The sequence below is a fragment of the Xiphophorus couchianus genome, chromosome 14 (assembly GCF_001444195.1).
Source record: "Xiphophorus couchianus chromosome 14, X_couchianus-1.0, whole genome shotgun sequence".
In the NCBI taxonomy this organism is placed as follows: domain Eukaryota; kingdom Metazoa; phylum Chordata; class Actinopteri; order Cyprinodontiformes; family Poeciliidae; genus Xiphophorus; species Xiphophorus couchianus.
The window spans coordinates 6,780,770-6,801,253 of NC_040241.1; the positions used below are offsets into that span (position 1 = coordinate 6,780,770).

The window sequence follows — 20,484 nt, forward strand, 5'->3', positions numbered from 1 at the left end:
GGCAGTCGAGTCCCCTGGTCTTCAGGCGTCTTGTACGCATGCGTAAGGGAGGAAGCGACTTCTCTTCAACATGGCGGCGACCATAGACAACAGCAATGCCGTACAGGCGACAAAGAAAAAGCACCTCGGGATCCCCGAAGCGGTGTTTGTGGTGCGTAAAGCCGAACTTTTTTCACTGCGCCGCTTGCGTGCAGTACAGTTCAATGTGGTTCTGCCCGTCCCTGACGTACAGGGGGCGATATAGCGGCTCGGAACCTGTTAGCTAACTAGCAGCACTGGAGCTGACAGTGAGCTGATGATCCCGCTGGGTGTGCAGGATGGGCGGCTACTTGCTTCCATCTATGGTCATTACTGGTTGAGTGATTTGGGCTTTTTCTGTCTTCGGTCACTCCTGATTTATTTTACGGGCTTTCATGTTTTTCAGCTGGTCTCTGTAACTTGGTGTAGGTTTAGTGTCATTAACAGGCCTCAGTTTCCCACTTTGAGGTTTTGCATAAAGCATTAACTGATACACCTTAGCTTCTAATATAAATAATGATTATGTCTGAAAGACTTCCGCATAATTAAATTAAGTTAGTAAAAGATTTAATACGCCACTACATAATGGTTAATGCTTTTTTAAAATCTCTCTCAAAATTCACTTTGTCACACTTGTTTAGCATGAAATGATATTGCACAAAAAACTTGCAATATATTGCACGTTTTCAGAGTTGGTGAGTTATAATTTGTCTTTGAAAGAATATGTTGACATCTTTGTAGTTGTTTAATTTGTAGAAATACATTTTACACACCACCTGAAGGATGTCACTGCTTTTATTATGGCACCCCAATGTTAGAAACATTACGACAGTTATTTTTAAGCATTGCAATAAATCAAAAAAAAATTTTTTTTGTCATGACAAGAAACATCACAATCCTAATTATCTCGGGTCCATTATGTGTGCCAGTCGTTGGCACGAAAAGCAAGAATCGGAGTCTGTGGCATGCATCCTTAAAAAGTCCAAATTAAGGCCTTAAAGTGTCTGAAATGTATTTTTAAAATGTCAATTGGCCTTAAATACGTTAAACACAGGTCTTAAATTATGTTGTGTCAAGACTATTTTCTCGTATATTCTACAGAGTTTATTCCCTCTGTCAGGCAAATGCAGACGTCTTCATTCCGTTTTGTGACTTGGAAGTGTTTGAGGCTACCGCTAACTAGCTGCTAGCATACCCCTGCTTGAAAACTAGCAAGATTTTTTTGCGTTCATCTAAATCGGACATTTATCGCTGGTTACCTGGAGAATGTAAATCTTTGCCACCGGCTCACTTCTGTTGCCAACCCATACGATGTTGCATGCATTGTGTTGGCACTGCTGTACTACCATACGAAATATGTACTTTTCTTTTGTACGTTTCTGTCGTGATGCAGGACTTAAATTTAATTCACGAGGGTTTTAGAAAGCCTTAAATTAGACTCTGTGAACCCTGCAGAAACTTTGTAAGATATTTATTTCCACTACAAATTCAGCTGGAGTCTGTAGGCTGAGCAGCAGCACTTTGGTTTTGACCATCGTGAGAAGATGGTCAGTCTGCCTCTGTAGGAAATCCTACTATCATTCGTAAGAGATCATCTGCTAACTCTAGTTCGTTCATCGTCTGTTTCACAGGAGGACGTCGACTCGTTCATGAAGCAGCCCGGCAACGAGACGGCAGACTCGGCGCTCAGGAGGCTGGACGAACAGTACCAGAAATACAAATACATGGAACTCAACCTGTCCCAGAAGAAACTCCGGTAACATGAAAAAAATAAAATAACTCTAAAAAGTTCACGTATTTAAACACCGGCTTCAATGCTGGTGCTTGAAATCCTTGAAAATGCTCAGGTGTTTTCAAGGTTTGGAAAGTGCTTGATTTCTGTAAAAAAAAAAAACAGTCCTTGAAAGTGCTTGATATTCAAACTGCGCAGCAATAAAGTGTAATCCAACGCTTGACTAAAAGCTTAAATTTGAAAAGCGTTATCTACAGTTGAAACCAGACATTTAACGATGATATAAAGACACACACACATTTTTATCTCACTGTCTGAAGTTGAATCAGACCAAAATTCTCTTGTTTTAGGCCAGTTGGAATTCCCAAAATAATTTCTATTTGGTCATTCCCAGAAAACTTAGCAAGGAAATTTTTTTAGAGATTTTTTTTTTGTAACTTTCTCAGACCAATTTGTAAGAGTCTGTGCCTGTAACAGAAACATTACAAAACATAAAATGTTGCTATATTTTAGTTTATTTTGTTCCTGCTGCAGAATGTAGAATAATACTTCTAAATGATATATATTGTTATTATATAATACGGCATATATTAGTGAATTGAAGCTGTTTTCTTTAGCACATTTGTATTTTTACCTAAAATGTGTGGTGCTGGAAAAGTAAAAAAAAAAAAAAAACTTACCTTGAAAATGTTTGAAAAGTTCTTGAAATTCCCTGTAATACAAACCCTGTAAATAAACAGTTTACTAAAGTTCACCACACTAACACAGAATATGCAGCTTTTTATTTGCCTCTTATTAATATGAGCTCATATCTTTGATGTTTTGTTGGAAGCCATGCGGTTTCCTTTCATTTCTTAACCAGTTTCAGACGTTTGCCAGACACTTTGTAACCAAACAGTTGATGCTGTAACGTGACGGTTTCTTGTTCTCTTTGCTCGCGTAGGTTGAAAAACCAGATCCCACAGATCACCCAGACGCTAGAAATCCTCCGACACATGCAGAAGAAAAAGGTGGGTAATGTTTCTTCTGCTTTTTTTTTTCCCAGCTTAATCTGCTTAAAGAAACCTCGGTGTGTAATCTGTTGCTTTATTCTTTTATAATTATGTTATTATGTGAGAAGCAACAAGTGGAACATGAGCGTTCCTGCTTGTTCTGGCTCCTACCGAGTCTGGAAAATTCTAGAATTTGATCACGTTCGGGAAAATAAATTGTTACGTCTCTAGACTTTGTTGGATTATCTATTTCCTAAAGGTTGTATGTGTTTGTCTGTCCCTTTGTCCATCTTCCTGTCCATCTGGACTCTTGTTTGTTCACCAGTCTTTGTCCTTTGTCTTGTCTAGACTTCCATGTTGCTACATTTTCAGAGGGAACTTTTTGTATTTCTGCTTTCATGGCCCAGAAGAGGCTCAGAGAATCGCAGAGAAACAAAAACGAAACAAAAAAAAGCAATACTTGCTCCTCGGTGGAAATATTACAGGCCACCACTGCAACTATCGCTTATTTTCACTGTAGGGCCGATTTGGGGATTATTTCTTTAGGTCAGACGAGTACAAAATAGATAACTAAAGGTGTTAATGATTAATCAGTAATACTGATCAATCATTAACTCCAGTCAACGATTAATCGAGCTAGTTTGTTGACAATTATTTCGACAATCAGGTCATCTCCTTCTCTGTTTCTATGCCTTTTTTTCTATCACCATAGCTGCTGGCTCTGATTGCCTCATTGTCAGGTTTGAAATCTGTCTGTACATGTTTGGTGACCTTTAGGACAGCAGGTGAGGCAATAAGGCCATTGAAGACGTGGTCCAACATGAATGTGACAATACAGCCGCAGTTTTTTTCCTGTTTTTTCTTTTCTTCTTCTTATGTTCTCTTTTTCTCATTCTCCACTCATGTCATGTGATGTAGCAGCGCGATGTACAATTCTATGTTCTTTGGTTGGTGAAAATACAAAACGAATAAAACTGTGTTTAAGAATACATATGCCATCGATTCGTTGTGCTTAATCTGATTAGTCGCTTCACCTCTATCAGAGGCCTGTTGAATTTAAGGGCTGCGCCTTGTTTCTCTTCAGGAAACCACGGAGCCCATGGAAACACATTTCCTGCTGGCCGACAACGTTTACTGCAAGGCCTCCGTGCCGCCCACTGACAAAGTTTGCCTATGGTTAGGGGTGAGCATGGGCTTTCGGCTTGATTTAAATTACATTTTCCTTCCTTTGAAACTCAATTATCTGGATCACTGATTATGTCTTATGATGATTTCTCCAACGCTTCTCCTCAAAAGGCCAACGTCATGTTAGAATACAACATCGACGAAGCCCAGGCTCTCCTAGAGAAGAACCTGTCCACGGCGTCTCGCAACCTGGAGACGCTCGAGGAAGACCTGGACTACCTGAGAGACCAGGGCACCACCACCGAAGTCAGTATCCTTTAAAAAATAACAAGAAAAGCAAAGCCATCCGTCATGACTGAGCTATACCAAGTTTGGGCCACTAGATGTCACCTTTTGTGCAGAAGCATACTCTAATTACTCAGTTTGTTGAAATGCAGGGGGGCTTTAGTTCTGTACACGATGTGCAACATGTAGTATTTTTTAAGCAAGTGAACAGAGGTGGGTAGAAAAAAAATGAACTCAAGCAAGAGTAGCACTACTTCAACACATTTTTACTCACGTAAAGTAAAAAGTAGCTTCCTAAGAAATGACTCAAGAGTAAAAACGTATTTGGTAAAAAGTCAGCTGAAGTAACTGATCAAATTATCAGTCAGTTAATATTTAAAAATCACACAATCAGACGGACAAATATATAAAGTTAAGTGAACATTTTGGTATTTTAAGGACCAAAATAACTATGATTCAGATAAGTAACAAAAAAATATGAAAGAAAAATTGTCCAAATCAGTTTGTTTCAATTAAAAACTTCTGAACGTTTTAACAAAACACTGCAGGTCTGTGTCTGGTGAACTGTTGGTTCCAACATGTTGGTTCTTCATTCAGTGGGTAGAAAATCCAGAACGTTTACTGAAGAGTAGCAATACGTCATAATAACACCGCTCAAGTAAAACTCAGCGTAGTACTTAGAAATACTTCTAAAAGTACATTTTCTCAAAAATGTTACCCAAGTAAATGTAATTGCGCAACTCTGGGATTACCAAATTTCTGGCTTTACAGGGGAGAAGAACAACATGTATGGTGTCGATAGTCAAACGAACATTTCCCAGTAGGCAGATGTTCTCCCTTTGGACTGGAAGTATAGACTTTGTGTACTAAATCTATGTACAAATTGCTCCTTTTTTTTGTCTTGAAATTAGTTGATGTTTTTTCTATGATGATGAAGATAATCTAGTTATTAGGGATGTTTTGACCTCTCAGTAGCCCTCCGTATTTTTGGCGTTTCATCTTGACTCGTCGCTCCCTTCAGACATGGCGCGAGTCTACAACTGGGACGTAAAGAGGAGGAGCAAAGAAAACCTCCTGAAATCCGCAGCCAAGTCTTAGTTAAACAGAACAGTGTCTATGTTCCTCCCCCCCCTCTGCTAACTTCCTCCTTAGTCATTAAAAGAAAAATAAACCCCGAGCTGAAGTCATGCGTATGTTGACCCCTTTCTGACCGCCGGAGCTCGGCTCACGGAGGCCTCGTCTGAAACGTTACTGGAAGTTTGAAGCTGCTCCGGTCGAGCGTTTGTCATAGTTCAGTCTTTCCTCCTCGGCGTCTCCTCTGTCAAACCTCCACCACTACTGTTTTCTGTTGATTTTTCTTTCTTTTTTTTACTTTTTAAAGTATTTTTTCAAGTAAAAACTAACGTCAACAAGGCAGTTTTGTATTCTTTTTATTGATTTAACTGTGTTCCGCTTTTTTAAAAAAGTTATTATTATTATTATTTATGTCTTCCGGCAGATCAGAAATGAGGGTTTACTTACACCATCCTGTCCTCCATGGATTTTCCTCCTGTGTCTTCCACTAAAAACCTTCTCTCAGACGGCATCGACACGTACATCATTACACGGTTTCCGTTTCCTCCCATAGAGCTTGGCCAGTATGGCTCTCGAATAAACTGGTTTTGCCTTGTAAACTTTGGTTCCCACTTCCTGCGACTTGCAGGGTTTCACAGAGATCAGCAGGATTCCTCCGCCAGACCTGCCGCAGTTCTCCGTCCTCTGACCTTCCTCTCCATATTTCCTCCTTTTCTGTCTTCCTCCTCTCCTTGCCACTGTTCTGTCTGTATTTATTTGTCTTCCACTGTATTCATTAAACAATGAATGAAGTAAAAAAAAAGATCATTTAGGACAAGAGATGAGCCCTTGATTTGATGCTTTGCGTGTTACTTTTGATGTAAGTAAATGTCACAAAAACAGCTACAAGGGAAAAGACTAGAAGGAGGAAACTTAACTGGTGTGTTAATACAAAACCATGAAGGAAGACGTCAGCAATGACTTTAGAAAAGCAATTGCTGCTCATTTTCCAGCACACTTCAACTAATTGCGTTTTGCTAACTTTGAAAATGTTTTGCGTGCTTTCCTTAAATTGATCTTTCCACAAAAATCCAAAAGTACTAATTGTTTTATAAACTTCCAGTACGATAAAAGTTCAACATCGACGTTTTAAGTTGAAATGCAAATGTCTAGCTAGACATTAGCTAATCTGCTAGTAGCAGAGTTCGTTTTTAGGCTTAGCATTTTGCTAACTTTGGAAAAAGCTTTGCACGCTTAGTGTCTAAAAGTACATTTTAGAGCACAAATTAACTCTGTTAAATTTTTAGTGGAATAAAGTTTGACATTCGTGCTGAAGTTTTGGGTAAGAGTTCAACATTAACGTCTTAATTAATCTTCTAATAGTGGAGCTCATTTTTAAGTTTAGCGATTTTGCGCTTTCCTTCAGCTAATTTTTATACGTTTTAAAACACATAACTTGCCTGTTTTGTAAATTTTCAATTGAATAAAATTAAACATCCTTGTTTAAGTTAAATTAGCCATTATATTCAAAGTGGCTTTGCCTGGCCAAAGAAATGCACTTGTGTTCATCTGAAAGTGTTTTTTTTTGTTTGTTTGTTTTTGGATCCAACAAATCTTCGGATATTAACGTCGACATGGGTAAAGTTCTGCCCGAGCGGCATCTTATAATAGCAGCATCATCACATGACCTTCTGATGCTGCGATTCATCACCGTGAACGGTTTCCAGTCCTCCAGACACTCAGCTGCTCAGAGCACTTCCTGAAAGGAAGCTACTTCCTGGATGTCGGCTTTAGCCGTTTTGTGGTTGCTTGGCTCACACACGGATTTGCATTTCTTGTTTTACTGGAAGTGACTGTACTTATCTTTTCAGACGGTGGATGGCATCCAGTTGAGAATTTCAAAATATTTTTCCCATGAAAAGTAGAAACGAACTACAGCACTTATAGGACTTGGTAACGTTAAAGTTTTTCAAACTCACCAGCATTGGTGCTTTACTTTTTAATGACTTCGCTACTTTTTGCTAGGTAAATACAAACTAATAACCAAAAAAACAAGAAAAACGATAAAGGCAATAGAAAAGTTTGGTTCTAGTTGCTTTTTTAAAAGATAATTTCTATATCTGATGTAAAACAAACATGTTCATTCTGAAATCTTAAAGTAGATTACTTGATTTCCACAATGAAACGTTTTAATGTTTTCTTCTGTGACCCGGGTCTTGTAGGTTTTAGATAATTTTGCTAAAATTGACTCTTAGCATCGAAGAAAATTGTTCACACCAAACCCAATTACTGCGACAGACTGGCGACCTGTCCAGGGTGTACCCCGCCTCTCGCCCGGAACGTAGCTGGAGATGGGCACCAGCAACCCTCCCGACCCCATTAGGGACAAGGGTGAACAGAAAATGGATGGATGGATGGAAACCCAATTAGTCTGGGTTCAAATTCCGAGTTTGAAAGCAATTGGATTTATAAACTGATATTCCTAAATACGGCCAGTCACAGGCAAAGAAAGTCTAATGTGGTGGGGTTTTTTTCATTAGTCTATGAAATAAAATTACATAGAACTACGTGTAAAATGACTATACCATGTGTTAAATGATCCATGGCTTCCTACATATGCACTATTATGAGAAAGTATGGAGTTAAAACTAGTTTCTACCATCTGTCTTTTCAGATATAATAGCTTAAAACAGCAGTTTGAAGGTTTTTTTGCGTTCATTCTGTCGTGTTGCACAACTAAGACTAGGAGATGGCAAGATAAAAAAGAGTAAAACATTTCCACAACATGTAAGCATTATTTCTTTAATTTTCATGTCAGGGGTTGGAATGCATCTTGAAATGTTAATCATCAAGTTTAGGTAAAGAGAAGGTGGTTTGAAATCTGTGACTTGGAAAAACCAAATTTAAAGCGGTTTAAGTCTCTTAGGACCGTTTTATATTGTGCGCCTCACATGTGATGTTACAGCGAAGCTACCGTGGTGGCGAGATAAAACTGCAGGGTTGAACTTAAGCGATCATAAAGTCATATATGGCACTGCATTTGCACAGATTAAAGCAACATGAGCAAGTCGTACTGCACAGAACTGAATCTCATAGTGTGGCTGTGAATCGCGTCGGCTTTCTTTGGGCGATTTGTCTTCTTTCCTTAGCGTGCGTTGTCGGTTACGTAGTGTTGCCGTGGAGTCCATTGGTCGAGTGTCCGTTGGTGTGATTCTGTTGGTTTGGCCTTGGAGAACTGAAGTGTACCAAATAAGGCTTTCCCTGTGTAGACAGACTTGACTATTAAGGTGCTTTCCTGCTCCAAACAGAGTTCAACAAATCCACCTGCTGTGTTCAATAAAACAGACGGACATGGAGTCCGACGTGTCCACAGCTCCACCTCCATGAGTTCAGCTGTGCACTTGTCTTCGCGCAGTTAGTCCTTTGCGGACAGCAGGGAGGTGTCGTGTTAACGCGACCAGGTCAATGTCATCGAGTTCGCTGGAGGTTTTAAATCTTGCAAAAGTATTTATTACCCACTATTTATTTTTTTTTCTCCACATTTTGTAACATTACAACCAAACACGATCGTGTGTTTTAGCTTGACTTTATGTGACGGACCAACACAACGTAGCGGATGACTGTGCAGAACCTCAGAGGATAGCTTGTGAGCAACCCTGGCTTGGTGGAAAAAGGAGCTAGGTTGCCCTCTTTCCTGTTCCCCTCTCATTAGAAACGTACTGATTTATAAAACCACATTTTGTTCTTGCTACATGTCTCTACCACCGTTGCACATCTGCAACTGAAATGGTCGCTCATTCTTCTTTGCAAAATGGTTCAAGTTCCGAAAGATTGGATGGAGAAAGTCTTGAACCGTCCATCTTTACGTTTTGTCACTGATTTATTTTTTTAGATTTATGTCTGGACTTTGACTGGGCCTATGTCTTTAGCAGCTTTTGACATGTGTCAACACGGCCCGGTGGTTGGGGACCACTGCTTTAAGGCATTTCAAGGCCTTAATTTTAGATACATGAATTTAAGACTTTGAAGGATGTGCGGAGCCCCTATGAAAACTGTGTACCATTTACTTCCACTTCACGGGTGTCCCGCTTTAAGTTGGACTACCACAAAAACTCCAATTAAATAAATTGAAATTAGTAGTTGTAAGGTTGAAAATAAGTTTAAAAACAAGTTTAAGTGGTATAAATACCTTTGTAAGGTAATAAAGCGACAGGTTTTTTCTAAGACCTCCAGGACTCCTCTATTGATTTCTGGAATGTGAAACATGTCGGCGAAGGAGAAACAACTTCAATGCTTAGGACCAAACGACGCTATACGGTGCTTTAGAAGAAATGAGTAAAGAAAGATGCGATCTCTTGTTACGTGATCATAAAATTGCATATTGAGAGTAGTTTAATGGAGAGGAGGTAATGGCAGAAATCAAAACGATAAAGTCATCTGAACAGATCCGGTTTCTAAGGCCTTTTGCGAGACGTTCTGGGAAAGCAGTCCAGTCGAAACAACTCTGGCCCTTTCCCCTCTGAGAGCGAGAAACATGTACAGAGATGGATCCATCCCTTTAAGTCCTCCGCTTGTCGTTGCCGTTATGATGTTCATCGACACCGAGTTCACCGACTTTCCCCACCCGTCCAAATCCGTATTCAGTCTGAAGGAAGTACAGTTCCTCCGTTTGGACGGCCGACAGTTCAGTCCGTCATCGGCGGCTCCGCTCGGCGTCCACTCCCTTTTCACAACCTCCGTTCACCCAGATCAACAGAGGCAGCGGCGGTCGCTCTTGGTCACCTCCTCTGACGAGTGGACCACGTTGGGCACGAAGCCGCTCTTCACGCCCTCCCAGCCCTCCTGGATGGTGATGTCGCCGGACCGCACCAAGGCGAAGATCTCCCTGGTCAGCTCGGTGAAGGCGTGCTCCACGTTGATGGCGTCGCGCGCCGACGTCTCGATGTAGCGCATGCCGTACGCCCCGGCCAGCTTCTCCGCTTCTTGCCGGGTCACCTGCGAGATCGAAAACATTTTTTAAAAAATGTTCTGGGGAAGAATTTTTGCAAATAGTGTTTCTTCTTCCGGTAAACTGGGGAAAAAAGCCGAGACACGTGAAATGATGCGTTATCAATTGTTGACTTATGTTGTAGTGAGCGGTGAGATTCTGCACAGGCGCGGTTAACGGTCATGTTTCTGGACATCATCTCCAGCAAGCAGCATCACTTCAGGAATTGAGATGTAAACATGGCCAATCTGCTTACGTTTCTTCTCCAGAACCACTTTAAGTGACAGAAGATAAGATAATCCACAATAAATAAATCAAAAGTAAAATAGGTAGAAATGTGTATCAACACTTTAGCGAGGCCTCGTAGATTGCGTCTCTGTAAGTTATGGGAATTTAAAAAGACGAAACTCATTTCTCATTGCAAACCGGAAAGAAAGCTTGATTTATTTATTTATTTTTTAAAGAAAACCTTTAAAAAAACAAAATATCTCCCATCACACTTTGTCTTTGTCTCAACCCATCTTTAAAAGAAGCCAGTTTGGACTATTTCCCGTTTCTTACCTGGCGCTGTGCCTCGAGGTCGCACTTGTGGCCCACCAGCAGGAAGACGATGCTGTGCGGCTGGACGTGGCTGCGCGCCTCCTCCAGCCAGTCGTGGACGTTCTGGAAGGAGCGGCGGTTGGTGATGTCGAAGAGGAGGAGCCCGCCCACAGAGTTACGGTAATAAGCTCTGGTGATGGACCTACGCAGCAGAAAGAAACGGATGCTTTCACTGCGTTTGATTTTTCTCATGTAGGACTGACTTTTTGGGTTTATTGGTTTTGTGCCTCAGTACTTTTATTGAATTCTCACTCTGTCATAACTTCAGTAAAGGAAAGTTTTTAAAAAATTCCATGTTTCATCGGTGTCATGGTATGCACTTAAAGAAAATGGTGTATTTTACACACAGTCAGACATTTCGGAGATTTTCCTGTCATTTCCTTCAATAATTCTTGGCGCGGCGCCACCACAGGCGAGGAGGTGAACAGGTTTTTCAGTTAGTTTGGATCGCTTGATGCGGTGCACTGTGAAAGCGAACCGCAGCAGCTGAAAATGCAACAAATATTGCAACTTTTAATCCCCAGTTGAACCGTGTCTAACCGGTCTATCAGGTGTGAAAACATCTTTAGTAACTGCAGAGCAAATTGGTGGGACGAAGCTGCTCAGTTTCAGCAGAATCTAACAGCCCTCCAGGGACACGAACACTAACTTCTCCTGATTCCTTTTATTTTCCATCATACTGTATGAAAGCTATGTATCTCAGGAAGGCCATTTATAGGCTTGAGATTGAGAGGAAAACAGCAAGAGGTAAGGATTAGTCAATTGGGAGAATACAGTAAGAAAGACGGGGGAGGTGGGAAAACGCCCGACCTGTCAAGAAGTGAGTCACTTGATTTGACACATGCATGCTTAATTTATACAGGTATATTTATGGAAGCAGGAAAGATGAGGATGAAACGACACTGACTAAAGGATCTGTGTCACTGAGGAAAGAAGAGGGCAATGCGACGGAAAAACTGGCAAACTCAGCTGTGCAACAAAATCCCAACATCACCTACGAGCGACAGCCTGGGAATGACAGCCTGAAGCCGTTTTGTTGTAGCATCACACAACTGAGCCAGAATTTCACCAGGTCCAACGTAAACCGACACAAAGATCACAAACTGTCAGTAGACGGCCGAACAGAATCAAATTAAACCAACAACTCTACTCGTGTGTTACGGTGCGAGGACGTCGCAGTTCAGAAAAGCGCGTTTAATTTTAAGCAACAGTTGAAAGACCATTATGGAAAAACGCTGGTTTGGTCTCTTAGGGGCGTTGCCATGGAAACTCAGGATAAAGGCAGGTGACAGCCATCCTCTTCGTCACCCGGATGAGCTCGGTGATGAGTGTGACGACGTATTTCAGCCTTTCTAACATGCTGCTGCGTCTGAGTGGCGATTTATACTGATTTTGTTGCCATCGAGCATCAAAACTATTTTTTTTTATGAAAGTAACATGATCTTTAAACATTAGTTGTTCTGGACGTTATCGCGATAAACGATAATATTGTTGATTTGAGACCATTTTCAGGCAACGACTTAATAATTTATGAATTATGAACTCTGTAAAACAAAATTGGCCTTCACAAAAGGGGCTAGTTGAGACCAAAGCACCAGACTGAAGAGGTTTGTTAACCAGTTTTTGTTCGAAAGAGGGAGAAAAGAGGAAACGATAAATCACGCAAGGGGAAATTATTTATCGTTTTAATCGATCATGCGATTAGCTGATTTGTTGCTTACGGCAATAAATCTAAAAGCTGTAACTTCAGCTGTGCTTATTTAAATATAAATATGTATATCTTAATGCTTGTAACTCTGTACAACCTGAATTTTGTTGGGGTTTTTCAAATGTCTCATTGTCAATTAAAACAAATGCCACTTTACAGACAGGTCAAAGGTCAAATGAAGATTTGTCCTTGAAAGGATGTTCGTCTGGTCAAACTGCTGCTCTGCATTCCTCTTAAATCCAAACCGCCATGATGAAAGGTTGCACAACAGATGGCGGTTTCAGTTTCTAGATAAATCAGTATTTAAATGGGGCCTCGGGTTCCTCTTCCTTCTCCGAAGTGAGAAGGTCATGTGCTCGCTCAGTTTGACTCCACTTTTCCCACAACTCTTTCTCTGGACGTCTGGCCCTCGTGACGTCTGAGTGCGGTCTGGTCAGGCAGTCTGGACGTGTTTTACTCGTTTCCTCCAGAAAACCTAAAAGACGACGCATCCTGCCGTCCTTCACCTACACATCTGCAGATTTGTGAACGAAACCATCTTAATGAGGAATGTAAGCATCTATTTAGCCTTACTTAGTTGAAAATGTTCAATTTTGCTCTCTTTAAGTTTCCAGGGAAATCATAAGCTCATATCACAATTAAGTGTAATTTCACCGCATGTGGACTTAGCAAAGTGACTTCAATGTTTTTAGGGCAATTACTTGTCATTTATTTTTGTGTGTGAAGGAGCTTATTCTATAACTTGTGTTCATTAGAATAATTTCAGAAAGGAAGAGCACAAACATGTTAGATGCCTTAGAATCAGAGTGATACATCAGCACAAGCACAACGTATTCAAACCGGGACATTCAGCTCTGAACAGCGTCCTTATTTTATTGTAAAATAAAAAATTATTTCGCTTTTTTAAAATTATTATTATTGTTAGAAATGACCTAAATACATCCCCCTTCTGTCTCGACAAACAAACTGTCGCCTATTTTTAAAAACACACTTTTTGCCACCGGTAACTTTAAAAAATAATTTTAAAAAAAGCTGGTAAATAAGCCATCACGTGATTACAGTCCACTCCGGAGGATTACAAAGAAACAGCACGACCTCACATCATCCGCTAAGCGCGTCCAGCCGCCTGCCAGCCGGTCTCCTCCCCTCACCTGAAGCGCTCCTGCCCCGCGGTGTCCCAGATCTGCAGCTTGATCCGCTTCCCGGGCTCGATCTCCACCAGGCGGGAGAAGAAGTCCACGCCCACGGTGGGGTCGGACACCTGGGCGAAGCGACCCTCCGTGAACCGCCGGATCAGACACGACTTGCCCACCGTGGAGTCCCCGATGACGATGAGGCGGAACTGGTAGAGCCAGATGGCCTCCATGACGGCTGCGTCGCTGCTCCGCGCGCTGCCGCTGCTGCTGAGGTGTGGAGCGCCCGAGGTGCGCGTGCGTCGGCGCGAGCTTGAGCGAGAGACAAAAGAGTGTTTCCCCCCGTTAGGCCGTCAGCTGTTTGGCTGAAGCAAGGCGGAAGCAATATTAGCACGGGTCATTTGTTATAGCATATCCTGTCTATTACTTTAGCTGGCAAGAATCTTTGGATTATTTTGAGCGTAGAAAACACAAAAGTTTCAATAATGTCCTTTTTTACGTCAGTTTGACTCCGCAGTTTGTTATTACAACACCAGCATCAAATAACGAGAGCAGAGGTGGTCCAAGCTACGTGTGGGCCCAGGGCAAAAACACAGACGTGGGTACCCACTTCAGCTAAATTTGGAAATATGCCAATTTTTGTTCATTTAAAAAAAAAAAAAAATTTAATGTGACATTTACCTTGTACACAAATCTGTTAGACAAGCAAATGGTTCAAAAAGTTACAATAACCAAGGTTGTCTTAATGCCAAACCTAAAGTATAGAAAGTGTATTATTTGTACTTTGACAAATACAGTACAGTATACTTCAGTTTGCATTTTAAGGAATCTCTGTGCAGCGTGGAATATTCCAATTCAGGATTGATTGGTACTAGCAAAATTAAATACAGTTGAGATTTTTTTTTTCTTCTAAAAATCATCAAAATGCAGTCTTCACAAAACTGCAGTTTCAGAAAATATTTTAAAAGAAATTAAGGCTAAAAAAATCTTTAAAAGTTTAAGTGTCTATTTTACATTAAATGTATATCTCCTCAATGCGTATTGCAGATACATATTTTTGATTATTATTAATATTTGGAAAAAGATATATGCACATTTTTGTTGTAATAAACATTTCAGACATCATTGTAAACATTCTTCTGAAAACTAATTTCACCAGTTTTTCCATAGTGTTTGTTTATTTCTGCGTGAATGAAGAGAAATGAGCTGCTATTGGATTAATCTACTGGTTGGAGTTAACGATTCGTAATTCTAATTTCCACTCTTCCAATTTGCTGTTGGAACAAGACTAAACTGTATGTCATGCTAATCCCAGTTTCTGACATTTTGGGGATTATAAGGCAGCAACACCAGAAACTCTCTGTGGCAACACTAACAGTAATAAACATCTACGTACTGATCAGAAATAACTGGCTCATTCTGATTTCTAATTACAATTTACTTTCATTCCCCCTCCAACACACAAATGAAATCTTGTGGCACGAACTGTCACCAAAATATTTCTTGTCCAAAATGACGTACGTCTCATCAAATGAGACAAACTGTTGTTATATGGAGATGAATGCTTTAAACCTAAATCTATGTGTGGTTTTGAAGTAGCAGTGAAAATAGTTCTTGAGTTGTTGTCCCGTTGTATGATGGGGCGAACTCCTCAACAGCGTCCTGGCCTGACTGGCTGGTAACTCTTGGTTACATAATCATTGACGAACGCAGCGCCGCACTCCGAGAGAGACGAAATGACTACAGAGTGACAGGAGAGACATAAACAGCTTAATGTGCCGGAGATACTCTGCAGGAGTGATGCGTTCTCCCTGCCAAAGCTGCAAGAACAAAAACAAAGCTCTTTCTGGCTAGAACATTTCATACTTCACAAGAACCCAACTGCAGAACAACCAGGAAGTCACCGCTTGCCTCTCCTACTCCACCGATACCCGCCCTTCATATTTACTGCACCGGACGCCACACAAGAAAAATGTTCTGGGGGCGTTGAGAACAAACACGCATAAGCCTTCGAGCAGCAGTATGTGACTTTTTAAAAAGAATATGTCTTTTACATATTTGTTAAAACTGTCGCCATGCCGCGGCAGTATAATATGAGACAGATAAACTGTGAAAAGGTGTGCACCGCTCCCGACCAAAAACAACCAATCAGAGCCACGAGGAGGGTTTTAACGCCGTCAGTCGACCTCGTGAACGCGCTGCTAAATGTGCTGGTGATGGAGAAACGACTCGTCGTTACAGCAAAACCTTTTATTTGCCGTCATCGCTGGCCATGCTGACTCGCCTTAGCATTCACGACAAAATCGAAATAGTAACAGAGAAAAAGTAGTAATATTATTCTTTTTTTTTTCATGTAAAATCTTAATGCGATAATCGGACACAAGCTTGCTGTGTGGCTGAGTTATGATGGATAAAAAAAAATGTATTTAGTAGAAAACAAAGTCGATTTCGTAGGTTTTATGAGAGAGTAATTTATAGAGATTTCATGTCAGCAGCAGTAACTTTTCAGATGCACTCTGTTGTTTTTCTTATCACATTGCTGTCAACAGACAGCACTTCGCTGTTCTCACTGCTTTCTGGAGACGTCTGATGCTGTTGGTGCAAAGCGGCTGCAGCCGCTGGGACTGGACTGCAGATAAAAGTCACGGCAGACACCGAGCAGCACCACAGCGTAGCTTTTCTATTGATTATCTGATCGATTTGTTCATCGAATGGACGCTTGCCTACGTTGTCACACCTCCTCTGTGATCTCATCAGTAACTTGTGTCGTCTTTTCTGTGTGACTTCATTAACACCATGAGGTAACAGCTGAATATTGTAGCGGCAGAGAATGAGACGGTGGGCAGAAACCCATGAGGACAGAGTCTGTTGTGTTTTTAACCGCTTAAGTCAGGAGCTACGGTGGCTCTGGAGGGACAAAGTCAGAGACGGTGGGAGTTTGGATGCTAGATTTTGCTCTATATCGACTTTTACAGAAAACGGCTGAGATATTTTATTGTTTCTTGGCTTTTTCTACCACTTATTGATCACGAGTTACGGTCTCTGATGTAGTCAATCAATAACTGAAGACTTTCACCTTCATGTGAGCTGCTGACAAACTGAACTTTGAGACAATGATCTGCTTCGGGGGAAAGAAATGTGTTCTTCCTGTCCTGGCATAGAAAAGCAGAAAGAAACATGATATCTAGTGAAATTTCTTCTTTTCATAGTTGTTATGAACTTTATTTTTACTTTATAATTGCTCTTGTAAAGAAGGAGGTTGTTTGAAGGGCAAAATGACCACCCAGGGTTTCTATAATTAACAAAATCTGCAGGGTCTTCCAAAAGTATTTATAACTCCTGGGCTTTCTTCCTGCAAATGTCACTGCATTTTATGGGATTTTATGCACAACGCCAACAGAAAGTGGGCAATAACTGTAAAGCAAAATGAGTTCACAAACTGCTTTCTAAGTAAAACTAAAAAAGCACTGAATACCACATATTATTTTCGTTCTACTTCCAAGTTCTGTAATGATTTGTGTCGGTCTGCTGCATAAAATTGTAATAAAATAGGTTGAAGTCTATGGGTGAAAGGGGTATTGTGTGTTTTCCAGGCATCTGCTGTTTTATAGCACAATCAAGTAACTATGTTACCTTCAGCTGTTATAAAAAAATGCTGCGGTCGTTTTTGAGAGGTTGTGGGGAGTTGTCCCGTCACACCGTCAGTTCCCGAAACCACACACAGAAAAATAAAAACCTTGTAAAAGCCCACTGGGATTCCTCACAGAGTAAAAAGCTTTTGGGGTCCATATCGTTTCATCTCTGACGACCATGGGAGGGTTAAAAGAAATTTTACTTTGTAAATTAACGCCATGAAATTGGGCCTCTGTCTCTTTAAGAAATGGCTGCTCTTTCTGATACTCCGCCTACAGGAAGTCATCACAACGCTCCTTTATTAACCCTTTAACAACATTAAAAGTACTTCAGAAGTAGCTCCTATAATGAGCTCAGCAGATGCTCACGTGTTTGCTAATTGCTACTGGCTAGTCTGCAGGAGCTGAGTGGGGGAGATTACAGGATTGCTCAAATCAGCAACACTCCAGTTACATTTTAGATGAGGGGATAACATTACAACATGACGTAAAGCTCAAAAGAGTGACTTTTGCACAACACCGTCCCTTTTAAAGGACATTATTGTAACACCTTAGAGACAAACGGTATGGGTGTTTTCTGTTTGAAATCAAGTGAGCTTCGCCAATTTTCAAAGCTAATCTCCTTTAATTTTGTCACATGATCTATCTGATTTGTATCAGGCCAGCAGGCGGGCAGAGGGCCAGCTTTATGAAGCCTCCCATCAGCCCTGCTCTCCAGCAGAGTCGGGTTGCACGGCCCAGTCAGTGTGCAAACATTAGCCGCTGGAATCCCTGGTGGATAGGACGGCCTCGGAGCTCTTGTTCCTGATGAGGTCTAGAAACGCCTTCCAAAATGTCCAACAGGAGCCGATAAAGGACAGCTGGACTGCAGAGCTGACTGGACCACTCTAGTGAAACCTGCCAGAATTATCTCTAGGCGCAGAAAATGACTTTTAAGGGCATATTTAATGAGCTGCTCAACAAATCACACGTGTATTCTGTTGAATTCAGTCATTTTAGAGCGACTAAGTACTAAAACTCTGTGGCTACTAAGTTAAGTTCATTAATAGAAACATATATTGTTGATTAAAAAATAATAATAAGAAGAATTGTGCCTACTTGCAGCAGGAAGTGGGTCCGCTTTAGGCCGGTGCTGCTGTTCAGGACCAGGCCGATGAGAGCTCCATGGCATCAACAAGTCGGACTGGTTCGACGCTCAGGCCGCAAAAAAAAAAAAAAAAAAAAAATCTGGGGACTCCGTATTATTATTTTTATTAATACAAACACGCGCTGGTTCGCTGGAGTCCGGAGCTGTTCCGTTTCTTACGGTCAGGGCCCCCCGCCGGACAGCTGAGACAGAAGCGCATCCAGAGCAGCAGGTGCAGCTTCTTTGAAAAACACACGGATCCTGTGGAAGTCCGGTTCAAACTGAGCCCCCCGTTGTCAATAGTGAGGGAGAGGAGCGGCGGGGGGAGGGGGCGGGCTGTGAGGATGAAGAGGAGGTGGTGGCGGGGATCCCGAAAAACCCCTTCTGTGTTTGGAGCTAATCGGCGCAGACGAAATGGCAGCAGAGAGCGACGGCAGCAGCAGCAGTAGCATCGTACAGCCTGACTCATCCCGCATCAGCACCATTACCGTAAAGAAGCGCGTACGGGCGCAACGAGAACGGAGCGGAGACGAAGAGAAGGTAGAAAAGTTTCCAGTTTTCGCGGAAAGTTCCCCAGCTTATATCCACGTAGACCTGGAACTATAGTTCTGTGTTTGACTCATAGAAATACACAGCTTTTCTTAGTTTCCTAACAAAGCACGTAAGAAAACTTACAAGTGTTTTGTACCTTTATACTAAACAAAGGTCAACGCACTATCAGAAGACAATGTGGCCAAAGGATTAAAAACATTCTCGGTTTGTTAAAAAAGAAAAATAGTTTCTGTGGCAGTTTTTCATCAACTGAAACCTGCCTTTCATTTCTTTTTAAACATCTCGGCTGTGCTTAAGAATTGAGCTGCGCACTCACTACGGTCTTTACGCTCACTCCTTGATGCGCACTTCCGGAAATAGTCACCGGTCTTGCGCACTCACTGCAGTCTGGGAATTGTAGTTTCTTCTTCTCCTCCCGCACCACAAAACACAAATACCTGATTTATCTACCTAGCTAGCTGTGTAGCTAAGTAAGTAGGTAGCTAACTATATATAGCTAGCTAGGCTGACTGGTAAAAAAATCGAAGTACAATAATAAACTCATCAAAAATGTCAATGGACGTTGAGTTTAAAGGCTTGTTCAGTGTTTCTGCATGTTACCTTGGTATCCAGGACCTTGGCTGCTTGATTGAAAGTGTGTCATTCTTGTTTTATCGTTTTATGATATTTGAAAGGGCTTATTATTTGTTGTTGGGTTTGTTGAAGCTTTTCATTTTGTTTGTTTAAATGCCATTTATTATTCTTTTTAGCTTTCATTTTTTTATTTTAATAAAATACTGTGAGTGATACACCTCTTTGAACATCAAATCAAATCTTTACTGTCATCGCTGTTTTGTTTTTATTTATTTTTTTAAAAAAAAGGAATAACAATATTACAGTTTCTCTTAGTCCCCTTGATGCGGTTTTGAATAATGTTTGACATTTGCAAGGCAGTGAGTGATTTCCTAAAAACAATTTGTACAAACAGCAAAACAGTAGATCAAGGCCAACAGACAGGACAATATTCACATTTTATGCTTTTAATGCAATTTGTTGACAGACTATGCCGCTGTGATTCAGAAAGGAAAAGACGGCACTGCAGAGAACAGAGAAAATACAAGAATGTAGAAATTAAACAATCTGCTTAAGGAAAAACAATACATGACTTATTGTAGGACTGTGACTTCAATCACCTCTTCTGTGTGAAGAGACAATTCAGCTCTTTTAATTTAATCAAAATAATAGGGGGGTATCAGCAGCCCCTCTGTCAGCAACACATCCTTCCCTATTGATCAGTAGATCATTTAAATGACACCAACAAGTCATAGTACAGAAAAGCAAATTAAGTTTTTGTGATTAAGTTAGGTGTCACTACGTTTGCCGATATTTAAGCTCTTTTAAGGGGCCGGCTATATTCAGTGTGTTTACGCTCCCCCAGTTTAAATAGTAGAAAACTAGTACATCTCTTGTTGTGCCTATTCTAATGACACACTTTTAAATGCCGCAATTAAATGATTACAGCCTCTACGTGAGCAAAGTCACTGTATTAATAACAACAATGA

At 41.0% G+C, this 20,484-nt stretch overlaps 2 protein-coding genes across 2 annotated transcripts; one reads left to right on the forward strand and one right to left on the reverse strand.

Annotated features, from left to right (window-relative positions):
• On the forward strand, nucleotides 1–5,568 carry vbp1 (von Hippel-Lindau binding protein 1). Its single transcript, XM_028038057.1, has 6 exons — nucleotides 1–151; nucleotides 1,650–1,774; nucleotides 2,694–2,760; nucleotides 3,827–3,925; nucleotides 4,039–4,177; nucleotides 5,174–5,568. Exons 1-6 carry the CDS (start codon nucleotides 71–73, stop codon nucleotides 5,248–5,250), a joined length of 588 nt encoding a protein of 195 aa, XP_027893858.1. The 5' UTR covers nucleotides 1–70; the 3' UTR covers nucleotides 5,251–5,568.
• A 2,412-nt stretch (nucleotides 5,569–7,980) lies between these two features.
• On the reverse strand, nucleotides 7,981–19,198 carry rab39bb (RAB39B, member RAS oncogene family b). The gene is made up of 4 exons (XM_028038046.1): nucleotides 18,364–19,198; nucleotides 13,652–13,945; nucleotides 10,754–10,934; nucleotides 7,981–10,200 (listed from the first exon to the last, which is right to left on the reverse strand). The coding sequence occupies exons 2-4, from the start codon at nucleotides 13,864–13,866 to the stop codon at nucleotides 9,955–9,957; spliced, it is 642 nt and encodes a 213-aa protein (XP_027893847.1). The 5' UTR covers nucleotides 13,867–13,945; nucleotides 18,364–19,198; the 3' UTR covers nucleotides 7,981–9,954.
• Nucleotides 19,199–20,484: the final 1,286 nt, after the last annotated feature.